The following is a 12,269-nucleotide window of genomic DNA, read 5'->3' as shown; positions in this document are numbered from 1 at the left end:
CTGGCGCAGCAGGTCCCACTGCGCTCGTGTCTCTGCAGGCAGCCGGAGCCGGACCCCAGCCACACGCTGGAGGAACGCGTGGTACGCTGGTACTTCAAGGTGCTGGACAGGAACGGCAGCGGGGACATCGGCAAAAAGGAGATGAAGCCCGTCAAGCGCTTCCTGCGGAAGAAGGCCAAGCCCAAGAAGTGCGTGAAGAGATTCGTGGAATATTGCGACGCCAGCAACGACCGGGCGCTGTCGCTGCAGGAGCTGATGGGCTGTCTGGGCGTCAGCAGGGAGGAGGGCAGGGCCAGCGCCAGGCGGCTCCCGAGTAAGTGCCTGTCCTGCGCGGGGGCTGGGGGCCCGCCTCACCTCTGGATGCTCCACCGAGCCTCTCGGGGCTCCGGCTTCCTGGTCCTGTGGGCACCTCACGCCACACCCGTAGGGAGAGTGTTAGGGCCGTGGCACCTGGGACTCTTCTCAGGCACCTGCTTTCGCTGTGCTCTCGGGATGGAGCACCAGCAGGGGTGGAGCACTCAGCACAGGGAGTGACACCAGGAGGGGGGAGCACAAGGAGGGGGGATTGAGCACCAGGAGGGGGAAGCACCAGGAGGGGGAGCACCAGGAGGGGGGATTGAGCACCAGGAGGGGGGAGCACCAGGAGGGGGAGCACCAGGAGGGGGGATTGAGCACCAGAAAGGGGTAGGATACCAAGATGGGGATGGAATAACAAGGTGGGTCGGAGCACCAGGAGGGACTGGGCACCGTTTCCTTCCTGCCACCCCCAGTCACCGGGAGAACCACCTCCACCCCCTGTTTCTGCTCCCAGGGGTGAGAGTGGCCCTGGTCTCTGCACCCACTCAGGACTTTGGTTGTGGTCACCAGCTCCTGAGATGCTGCCACCACAGGCAGCTCCCAGTTTCTACCTGGGGCTCTGAGGGGTCCCTGTGTGGGAGTCTAGGGCTCTGAGGGGTCCCTTTGTGAGAGTTGGGGGGCTCTGAGGGGTCCCTGTGTGGGAGTCTGGGGGCTCTGAGCATCCCTGTGTGGGAGTCTGTGGGCTCTGAGGGGTCCCTGTGTGGGAGCCTGTGGGATCTGAGGGGTCCCTGTGTAGGAGTCTGTGGGCTCTGAGGGGTCCCTGTGTCGGAGTCTGGGGGCTCTGAGGGGTCCCAGTGTGGGAGTTGGGGGCTCTGAGGGGTCCCTGTGTGGGAGTTGGGGGCTCTGAGGGTCCCTGTATGGGAGTCTGGGGGCTCTGAGTGTCTCTGTGTGGGAGTCTGGGGGCTCTGAGGGGCCCCTGTGTGGGAGTCTGGGACTCTGAGGGCCCCTGTGTGGGAGTCTGGGGCCTCTGAGGGGCCTCTGTGTGGGAGTCTGGGGACTCTGAGGGGCCCCTGTGTGGGAGTCTGGGGCTCTGAGGGGCCCCTGTGTGGGAGTCTGGGGCCTCTGAGGGGTCCCTGTGTGGGAGTCTGGGGGCTCTGAGGGGCCCCTGTGTGGGAGTCTGAGGGGTCCCTGTGTGGGATTCTGAGGGGTCCCTGTGTGGGAGTCTGGGGCTCTGAGGGGCCCCTGTGTGGGAGTCTGGGGCTCTGAGGGGTCCCTGTGTGGGAGTCTGGGGGCTCTGAGGGGCCCCTGTGTGGGAGTCTGAGGGGTCCCTGTGTGGGATTCTGAGGGGTCCCTGTGTGGGAGTCTGGGGCTCTGAGGGGCCCCTGTGTGGGAGTCTGGGGGCTCTGAGGGGTCCCTTTGTGGGAATCTGGGGGCTCTGAGGGGTCCCTGGATAGTGGAGGTCTGAGGGTCCTGGGAGAGACTTGGGTCTCTGAGCAGTCCCTCGAGGTTTCTGAGGGCTCCTTGGGTGAGTCTTGGAGGCTCTGAGGGAGGTGAGTCCTGGTGGGAGGTGGCGAGTCTGAGTCTTTCTCTGAAACTCTGTCCTGGAGACACGGCCCAGGGAGCTGAGGTGGGTGTCGGCCCCACCTTCTGGGTGTCACTTTCTCCCCCCAAACCCAGTCCTTCCTCAGGCTGCCTGTGGTCTTCACTCCACTGTGGGGCCGGGTGTTTCCTCTGCTGCTCTGCCATGCGCTGAGGGGGCTGGGCTGAGGCCTCAGAGCTCTGGCGGTGGAGGCTGCCACAGCAGGGACCCTGCCTAGCTGGACACAGGACACAGGGCATGTGCAGAGTCCTGAGTTCTGGAGGAGGGCTGGGACTCCCAGTGGAGGGCAGGGGTCCCCCATCAGAAGGTAGAAGACGTCCGTGTGGAGGGAGGAGCCCCCTGGGGAGGTCAGGGTACCATTGTGGGGAGGGTGGGGACTCTCTTGGGGAGGGCGGGGACCCACATGCGAAGGGCGAGGACCCCAATCAGAGCTGAGGAGGCATCATTGGGTCCCTCTGACACCTGCTTTGAGCCTCACGAGTCCCCCGAGTGCTGATGGCCCCTGGTGCCTCAAAGCAGGAGGGGCAGCGTGGGGATGGGGCGCCCAGCTGAGGCCACGCCGCCTCTCCGAGGCTGCCCTACTATTCTTCCCCTCCGTGGATATCCGAGTGCTGCCCATGGCGTGCTCTCCGGCTCGGCCCCTGCTGCCGTGTCGAGTCCAGCTGCCAGGCCCTGTTCTGGGAACAGCCCTTCACTGCTAACGGCCTTTGCTTTGTCCCCTGCAGCCCCCCGAGGCAGCGTGGACAGCGCTTCCCCGAGACAGGTGAGTGGCCGCCTCCAGAGCCAGCCCAGGGCAGGGTTGGAGAGCCCAGAGGGCACGTGGCACAGGGTGGGCCCTTCTGCCGGCTGGAACCGGTTCGCAAGAGCCTGTCAACTCTGCGTGCGCTCAGCCCTCGGAGCCTTTGCTGTTTGACTTGCCAATGATGCGATGTTCCGAGGCGCCTGTGGTGGCCAGGGCCGTGTCCTCCGTGTCCCTGTCCCCATGTGGACAGCTGCGGTCTCTCGGTGGTCCGGGCCAAGCTCCCAGCTCCGACTGTTTGCAGAGGCTGAGCTGGAGGGGGCTGAGCTCCCTGCAGGGGAGCCGGGATGGGGAGGCAGGAAGGGGCTCCACCACCACGCAGGCCGCACCCAGCTGGGCTGGCAGGAGCCGTGAGCCTCGGGGAGGACTTGGGTGTGAGCGGGGCTCAGGGAGGGCTGGACCTGACTAGCTTTGTGTCCGAAGGAGCCAAGAGTGGGATGTGAAGGATTCTAGAATCTGTTTGTCGGAACGGGGCATTTCAGAGGTTCTCCCATGGCCCGTGCCGGTCCTGGGCCGTAAACATGGCTAAGCCTCCCAGAACACGCCTGTGCCACGGCGCTGCCCACAGGGGCGCCTGGGGCCGGCTCTGCTGCTCTCAACAGAGTTTTGCCTGGGAGAGGGTAGGAGTGCCCGCAAGTGCTCTTCGGGTTTCCCTGTTAATCCTCCCCTGTTTAAAGTCAGATTTTCCCGGTTGGCTACTGAGCCTCCTCCAGCAGGCAGGCTCGGGCTGCCTCCCTCTGACTCCCCCTGACTCCTCCTCTCTCCTCTTTCAGCCCAGGAAGCAAGGCTGAGCGCTCCCAGGGCTCCCGGTGTGTGGGCGACAATCACCAAAACGCAATTAAAAACCCAAACCAAAAACATAGTATTTGCACTCTGTACTTCAAATGTAAATCCACTTTGTAGGAGCGAGATATTTAACAGACTGATGGGATCTGTGAGCGGAGCCCGGCTTCAGCGCGTGGTCACGTCGATGCCTGTGTCCCGGAGCTTCTAGGACTCGCCGAAGGCGCATCTGGACAGAAGCTGCCTCTGTGCTCTGTGTCACCTCGGGGCCTCGGATGAGCTCAGCCCTCAGGGCGCTGCGTTGGTCCCATGCTGCCCCCCCCCCCCCCCGCCCAGGGGAGCAGGCTCACCCTGCCCACCCACCCGCAAAGGGGAAGCCCTAACAGCACCCTGGCACAGAGACCCTCTTTGGGGGTCTGCTTTGCCATCTCAAGCTTCTGTTTGAGTTGCGCTGGGCGCTCAGAGAGGCCCCGCGGAGACAGGAAACCCGAACGTCCCTGACGGTGCCAGGCCGGCTCCAGGGCGCCCCGTCTGCTCTCTGTCCTGCCCTTTGAGCCCTGAGCAGCCCCTCGAGCCCTTAGCCCTGAAACTGGGATGGGACCTGGCAGTGGCCTCGTCCAGAGCCGGAAGCCCACTGCGACCCTCTGTGCTGAGCGCTCCTGGCACAGGGCCCCCATGGGGAGACGGGCTGGGTGGGCCCCAGGGACAGGGGTGCAGCTGACCCCTGCCGGCTGAGCTTGTCAACGGCGGCCCTAAGGGCCCTGTCTGGTTGGCTGCCCTCTGCCCGTAGCCCGCAGGTGACCTTGCAAGGGCATTTGCAGATTTGCCCGCAGCTGCTTCCTTCGCTAAACTGCAGGAAAAGTCCAGTGTTGGGGCAGGAGCGAGTGTGTGTCCCATGGAAGCTAGGCTGGGCCCAGCCCTGACGACTTCTGAGACCTCGGGCCTTGACTGAAGTCTGGTTGGGTTGAAATAAACGATGCTGTCGAGTCCGCACTCAGTCTCGTGTTTCCGGCAGTGCAAAGGCGGCTACCACGCATCGCTTGGCTGCGCCCTGGGCTGCCCCAGGATGGGCGTGGATGTGTACAAGCTGCCTTGTGTCCTGCCTGGCTGGTGGGCGGGTGCAGCAGAGGGGAGCTGCCATGCGCAGAGGGCACCCCTGCAGCCACGAGAGCAGCAGTGAGTGCTGTCCCGGGCCTCGCGGGCACCTGCGGCCTCCTCTCTCCAGCTCAGCATCTGCCCCGGCTTGGGGTCCTCCCACTCGGGGAACATGGGTCCAAATTGGCCTCCCTTCTGCTGGCTTCCCTCCTGCACAGACCTTCCTCCACTCACACGGCGGGCCAGTGGGCATCATCTGAGCACATGTGGCCAGGACCCTGTGGGAAAGACGGCTGGGAGAAGTGTGTGGGCACCTCTTGGTTTCAGGCTGGGAACAGAGTCTGAAGGAGATGGTTCCAACTTGAGTGTTTGTGTCTCAGACTGAAAGAGAACATCACCCCTGTGGGCCCGGCAGAGCCACGTACTGTGACACATGCCCCCAACCCGCCCACCTGCCTGCACCCTATCAGCTTATCCGAGTTGGAGGTTGGAGAACTTCCCTGGAAAACTCATATCAGGCTCTCAGATGTCGCACCCAGATGTTTTTCAAGTTGTCAAGATGAACTGTGTGGGCTTTCATTGGGACCCGTGTGCAGAAGTGGCCAATATGATTGGAACTGCCAAGTAGTCCAGTGAGCAAAGCACCACACGATGGCAGGAAGGAGAAGAGAAATAGCATTAACCCAGGAGCCTGCAGTGTGGTGCTGGGGTCCTGTGAATGGAGGTGACTGTGAGGGCAGACAGGGAAATGGTGGAGATGAGGGTAGGGATGGTGAGGGTGGTCACTGTGGTGGCTGGTCATTATGCCGGAGATACAGGTGATGCTTACAATGGTGATGACATCATGGGGGCAAGAATGTTTTTTTCCTATTTTTTGCACACTGCTAAATAATATTAGAAAAGCATTTTCACTAATTGGGCGTATGGCCATTTGGGGAGTTTGTTTATTTTGAACAGTTGTAGTAGAGATCTCTCATTTTGATGCTAGGACCAGAAAACCCACATTTAGGCATAGTCTGGGCTCGGTGTTACTGGGGCTTCATCCTTTCACAGGCCTCCCCACAGAACCCTCGACCCAAGTATCCCCATAGTCCTATGGCACAGGCCCCGACTCAGAACCCCCAACATAGTCTACCCACAGAGTCCTTGGCTCAGGACTCCCCTGAAGCAGCAACACAGGCATCTCCTCAGACACTCAGGGGGAAGATCTCTCTTCAAACCCCTGACTCAGGTCACTGATCAGACCCCAGACACACAAACTTGCCTCAGATCCCTGACACAGACCAACCCCCAGAACCCTTAACACATGTCTGTCTTCAACCCCCCAGATATGTCTCCCCTCAGACCTGAAGCAACCCGCCCAGGCCTCTGACTTAGGCCTCCTGTCAGACTCTTAACATAGGCCTCCCCTGAGTCTCTCCTGAGATTTCCCAAGTCATGTTTCCCCTCAGATACTTTACAAGGCTTTCCCTCAGGGCCCCAATATAGCCTTATCTTTTTTGGGGGGGTCACACCTGGTGATGTACAGGGGTTACTCCTGACTCTGTACTAGGACAGTGCTCAGAGAACCATATGGGATACTGGGAATCAAACCTGGGTCGGCCGCATGCAAAGCAAGTGCCTTACCTGCTGTGTTATCGCTCCAGCCCCAATATAGCCTTATCTTAAGACTCCATGACCAACTCATCCCTCAGACCCAAACACAGGCCTTGCCTCACCAGACACAGACTCCCTTCACATCCTCTACACAGGCCTCCCCTCTGACCCCATGACAAAAGTTTCCTCAGGACCCTGACACAGCCTCCCCACAGGCATACTACACTGGCCTCCCCTCACACCCTTGACACTGACCTCTCCTCAGACCCCTGATCCAAGTTCCCTTTCTCACTGCCCAACTCATGTCTCTGTTCAGATCTCTGACACAGGCCTCCCCTCAGACCTCCCACACAGGTTTCCCCAAAGATACCCAATGCAGGCCTCCTTTCAGAATGCTGGACCCAAGTTCCTCAGACTCCTGACTCATTTCTCTTCTCAGATCCCAGACACAGGACTCCCCTCAGACTCCTGACAGAAGCCTCCCCTCTACTCTCCACTCCAAACCTCCCCTTAAACCCCTGATACAGCTTTCCTTCAGAAACCTGACACAGAGCTCTGCTTTGATCCCACGATACAAATTTCCCTTGAGTCCCCAACAGAGGCCTCCCCTCAGACGCTTTATAAAGGCATCCCCACAGACCCGTACCATAGTTTCCCCCTTAGATCCCAGAAACAGGCCTCCAGTCACATCCCTGACCCCCCAGTGCAAATTTCCCCTCCCAATACCCAGTTCAAGTCTCCCCTCAGACCCCTGATGGAGTCCCTCTCAGAAGCCTGACCCAATTCTCTTCTCCGAACCTGGTCACAGTCCTCCCCTCAGACCCTCTTCACAGGCTTCCCCTCAGACTCCCTACACAGGTCTCCCTTCTGATCCCCTGATACAAGTCTCCCCTTAGACATCTGCCTTGACACATGCCTCCCCGCAGGCCCCTTACACAAGCCTCCCCATTGACCCCTGTGACACAGCCTTCTCTGACCCCAGGACACAGTCCTCCCCTCAAAGACCCCAAGACAAGTCTTCCCTCGTATACTCTACTAAGGCATCTCCTCAGACACTCCTCAGACCCCTGACACAGGCCTCCTCTCAGGCCCTCAAATCAAGATTCACCTCCCGCTGCCCAACTCATGTCTCCCATCAGATCGCAAAAACAGGCCTCAAACCTATAGCCCAGTCTCCCTCCGTACCCAGTTCATTTCTTCTCAGATTTCCTAGGCCTCCCTTCAGATTCTCTGACATAGGTCTTGCCTCAGTCCCCACCCCCAGTCTCCCCTGGGGCCCCTATCAAAGTCTCTCCTCTGCATACACCCTCCACCGGACTCTCCTCAGACTCCTCAGCAGACCCTCCCCTCAGACCCTGACACATTCCCCTTCAGACCCCATCGAAGGGCGCTCAGAGTGCTCATGCCCTAATATGCGCATGTGAGGGGTGGCAGCCATCTTATGCAAATGAGACCTCTCGGGGGACCAATCACATGCCAGATGTCAACCAGCTGGCCCTCCCCCCAGCTCGCCCTCCGCCTACGGCCCTGTAAGACTCAGTACCTCAGTACCTCAGGGCTCGGGCCGAGCTGTCTCCGGAAGATTCCTCTGTGGGTGGGCGAGCTTTGGTCTGACAGGCCTCGGGCCTCCCTCCCCAGGGCCCAGTGGCAGGGGCTGTCCAGGAGCCGGACTGTGGGAGGCAGACTGAGGAACCCCCCATGGCAGCGGGCTGTGGGGCCCGCCTGGCCCGAGAGCAGGACCCTGAGTGTGTGGCGCTCACAGGCCGGCTGGAGGGTGACCCGAGCCCGTCCCTGCGGCCAGCTGAGGCGTGGTGGCGGCTGCTGCTTTCTGCTGCGCCACCCTACTGTCCGCTTCTCAGTGCCCAGCACCAACCTGGGCCCTTGGAGCACAGGCCTGAGGGACGGTTGGGTTGAGGCAAAGCTGCAGCTGGATTCGGCTGCAGCTGGAGGGAGGCCTGAACGCAGCCTCCCGGGCCTGTTCTCGAGAAAGCGGCATGTGGGCCCTGTCCACCAGGCTGCCCACTGGGCCTGCACATGCCCCGAGCTTCACTGTCTGTATCCAGTATCAGACGACCCAGAGACTCAGGGCCGCTGTGGCTGGGGTGCGGGCACCCTCTGTACTGAGTGTGTGCTACAGACTCCAGCTCTCTGGGAAGTGCTCCCTGCTGCCCTGCTGTGCTCCTGCCCAGAGATGAGCCGACCAGACACAAGCTGAAGCTGAAAGGGCCACCCAGAGCAGGAGGGAGCATTAGAAGTTTCTGGAATTCTGAGCCACAGGGGACGCCGGTTGTCAGTCAGCACCTTGCAGCCCATGCCCCCCAGAATGATTTACTCAGGCAGGATTTTGGGGTCCCTCGCGTCCAGCAGCTGCTCTGGAGTGAGTTGATGTCAATCTCTGTCCTGGGGCAGGTCTGGGCCCATGGTCCCTGGGACCCCCTGCGTGAGGCATGTGGTGCTGGAGTTCGAGCTTCAGGTCCTGCTCAGAACCTGTGGCCAAGGTCGTGCTGCCCTTCCCCAAGTTCTCAGTGGGGACTGCCTTCGGGCTGTGCTCGAAGGGGCAACATGTCCGTACCTTTGGGGACACGGGTTTCTCTCAGAACGTTTCTGTCCCCCACATGACCCCAGCCAAGGTGCGATGACACAAACCAGTGTCCCAATTCCTACCCGGGAGAGACTCGATGTCATGTTTCTCCAGGGAAAACGCCTTTCATCCACTGAGGTTTCCTCTCTTCACTGGCCTGAGACGACCCTGCTGTGGGCACTCAGTGCTGGGCCCTGGCAAGGGTTCCTGCAGAGCCCGGGGTTGCGATGTGGGACATCACCCCACTCAGTGTCCACACAGGGTCCCTCAAGCATGGCAACTCCGGGGAGGCACAGCCCCTCGGCTGCCACTGCGCCCGCCTCCCTGTGTCCTCCTTGGTGCAGCTGGTCATCAGCCACTGCTGTCTTTGCTGGACAGTGCGATGAGGACGCCCCTCCTGTGAGTGCTCACTGAGCCCTGAACCCGTGTCCTTTCCAGAGGGTTGTGCAGGCCACTGCAGAGAGGCCTCAGAGGCCTCCCGCTCAGGCGGGAGAGGCTTGGGGCCAGCATGTGCACCGGTGTCCTTGCCAGAGCACCTGCAGGGAGCCTGTGGCCTTGAGTAAGGACTGTACTCTCCCGCCCGGCCCTGCATGGAGTCGTCCTATCGCCCTCCATGAGGATGTGACTGTATGTTCCGTGGACCATGAGCCGTGGCCTTGGCCTTTGTCCTGTCCCTAGGACAGAGGGTCTGGGCAGGGCGGCGTCTGCTCCCGCTCAAGCTATCCCACGGTGGCCACATCTCCTCCTGACCACCCCGGGACCCGGGAACTGGGGTGTCAAGAGGTCCCTGTGCTCACAGGTGATGGGCAAAGAACAGACAATCACACACACGCAGCTCACAGCGACAAAGCAGCACGTTTATTCAGGCCTCTGGACAGGGCGGCTGGCCCTGCTGCTGCGACAGGCACTGTGGGGACGGTGGGGGGCTGAGGGGTCACCCCTGGAGTGGGACTCGGCACCACAGATGGCCCCAGGCCTAGGCCCAGCAGCACGTGTATGCAAAGACCCTCAGTGCACACGGGAGACTGCCTGGAGCCAAACGTCCAGACCTGAGTATGGGGTGGCTGCAGGTGGTGCCCTGGTCGGGCTCTCGGGGCATGCTCAGGCTTGGAGCAGCTGAGCTCTCACGCCACACTCCCGAGCGGCTCCCGGCTGGGCCGCCTTCTCCGGGTCCCCCAGCCCACATCTAGGCAAGCCCCACCCCCCGGGCCTTCCACTGTTAACCAGGAACCAAGTCACAGCCAGGAACATCGGCTCTAACTACGCCCCCACGAGGCATCAGGGGCCCGGCCAGGAAACAGGAGCGACGAACGTTCTGGCTGCTTCCTGCTGGCAGGGGGCGACGTCAGCCGGGTCCCCAACCTCCTTCTGTGGCAGGAAGATGCGGTCAGCAGAGGCGCTGGCGTGGACAGGGTCCGCTTCCTCTCAGCTGCTCTCACAGAGGGACTCGGAGGTCGGGGTGCAGAGCGTGCCCCCGACTCAGGCTCCAGACGCACAGGGGCAGCGGTGTGGGGCTCACGGGCCAAGGGTCCGCTGACCTGCGGCTCAGACTCAGGGGGTCATGCCAGGGACTCTTCCACGCCAAAGAGTCGTCCAGCGCGGCCTCTCAGGTAAGGCCCTGCGGACAGGCCACACCGCCCACCCCACAGCGAGGAGTAGCCTGCAGGACGGGGCCTGCACCTGCCAGAACTCGGCCCCCAGAAGTCAGGACGCAGGCCGGGAGCCAGAGGCAGCAGGAAGGCACTGGGCTTCCCGCCTGGACTGTGTCCCTGGAGCCCCCAGGCCGCCGTGGGGCCCCAGCTATGGTTCCTGAGCACAGAGTCTGGAGTGCAGCCGAGCTTACCGCGCCAAGACCAACTGTCCCAGAGGAATCCCGAGGAGCTCCGGGGCATTTCTGGAGGGTGCCTGTGCGGGCCGTGCTTGGGTGGCTCTAGCTTGGAGGCGGGAGGCGGGCAGCGGCAGGTCAGGCAGAGGAGACACGTGGAGCGGGCATGGGTCCCCCGACCGGGCAGGGGGTTGGGGGAAGGTGGGTGCCTGGGAGGGGCTTAAGGAGAAGCACCCGCAGGGCCAGGAGAATACCCAAAAGAGCCGCGTACCAGGGAGGTGGCTCTGACCGGGAGCTGCCGACCCTGGTGGCCCGGGGAGGTGGCCAGGCATCAGGGCTCCAGGCCCACGGCCGCCGGGTCACCCTAGTGGAAGCTCACAGCCAACATGACTCTCGGCATGTCCCGGGGGTAGCCAGGGGTTCGTTGGGCTCTCCCTGCTCTGCGGCCTGGACGGCACCTCGGGCGGGACTGCGCCCTGCAAGAGGAGGAAGGGCTTGCCCAGCGGGCCCCCGGGCCGGGCCGCAGCTCTCTGGCCCGGGCATCCCTCCAGTTCCGGGACCTCCTCATGTCCCAGCTGCCGACGGCGTGCACACGCCGCAGCAGGCTCTGGGAGCACAGGCCCGCGAGCGATGGCACCCGCCCCGCCCAGCTGCGCTGCCTGGCGTCCAGGGCCCACTGCAGGAAGGCGAGCTTGGCGGAGAGCCAGCAGTGGCTGAGCACCAGCGTGGTGTCCCCGCACGCCAGGCGGCGCACCTCGTGGCAGGCGCACAGGTGGGCCACGAGGAGCGAGAAGAGGAGGGAGTCCGGGAGGTCGGGGTCCGACAGGAGCGTCCGCAAGGGCTGCAGGGGCCGGCTTTCCAGGCTGCGGCACACCAGGCAGGGGCGCGGGGGCGAGCCCGAGACGGTCCCCGCCAGCACGGACAAGCAGAAAGGCCACACGGCCCCGCCCCACCAGTGGCTGGCCAGAGACCGAAAGTACGCTCCTCCCTCGGCTGCGGCCGACACCAGGCAGGCTGCCATCGGGACGTCCCCAGCGGGCAGGCCCGGCGGGGCCTCCTCCTCCTCCTCGGCCCGCAGGCAGGATGTCCTCCCCGGGACCGGCTGGGGTGGGGGGCGACATCCTCAGCGGCTGCTGCTCAGCCAGGAGAGCAGGGCCACGCACTGGGCTCCCCGGCGCAGGCTCCGAGGCACGGCCATGGCCAGAGCTTTTACATTGCCCTAGTGTGCGTGGTGACCTCATCACGTCCGCAGATCATGCAGAGAAGTCGCCCAAAAACACCGTACTCTGTGCGGAGAGCTCAGTCTGAAACACCGTACTCTGTGCGGAGAGCTCTGTCTGAATCACCGTACTCTGTGCGGAGAGCTCTGTCTGAAACACCGTACTCTGTGCGGAGAGCTCTGTCTGAAACACCGTACTCTGTGCGGAGAGCTCTGTCTGAATCACCTTACTCTGTGCGGAGAGCTCTGTCTGAAACACCGTACTCTGTGCGGAGAGCTCACTCTAAAACACCGTACTCTGTGCGGAGAGCTCTGTCTGAAACACCGTACTCTGTGCGGAGAGCTCTGTCTGAATCACCGTACTCTGTGCGGAGAGCTCTGTCTGAAACACCGTACTCTGTGCGGAGAGCTCTGTCTGAAACACCGTACTCTGTGCGGAGAGCTCACTCTGAAACACCGTACTCTGTGCGGAGA

At 62.4% G+C, this 12,269-nt stretch overlaps 1 protein-coding gene across 2 annotated transcripts in view; it reads left to right on the top strand.

Annotated features, from left to right (window-relative positions):
* SMOC2 (SPARC related modular calcium binding 2) overlaps positions 1 to 3,760 on the top strand; it is a 64,047-nt gene extending 60,287 nt beyond the window's left edge. The window contains exons 11-13 of one of the 2 annotated variants that reach the window (XM_056124902.1): positions 39 to 313; positions 2,623 to 2,660; positions 3,470 to 3,760. In XM_056124902.1, the coding sequence (XP_055980877.1) occupies positions 39 to 313; positions 2,623 to 2,660; positions 3,470 to 3,487 (331 nt within the window). In that variant the 3' untranslated portion in view covers positions 3,488 to 3,760. The remainder of the gene's footprint in view (positions 1 to 38; positions 314 to 2,622; positions 2,661 to 3,469) is intronic. The other variant, XM_056124903.1, reaches the window with a different exon arrangement.
* The last annotated feature ends 8,509 nt before the right edge of the window (positions 3,761 to 12,269 follow it).

This window comes from Sorex fumeus, unplaced genomic scaffold (assembly GCF_029834395.1).
Source record: "Sorex fumeus unplaced genomic scaffold, SorFum_2.1 ptg000052l, whole genome shotgun sequence".
Classification (NCBI taxonomy): Eukaryota; Metazoa; Chordata; class Mammalia; order Eulipotyphla; family Soricidae; genus Sorex; species Sorex fumeus.
The sequence above is the reverse complement of the archived record's forward strand: the minus strand, read 5'-3'. Positions and strand labels throughout refer to the sequence as shown.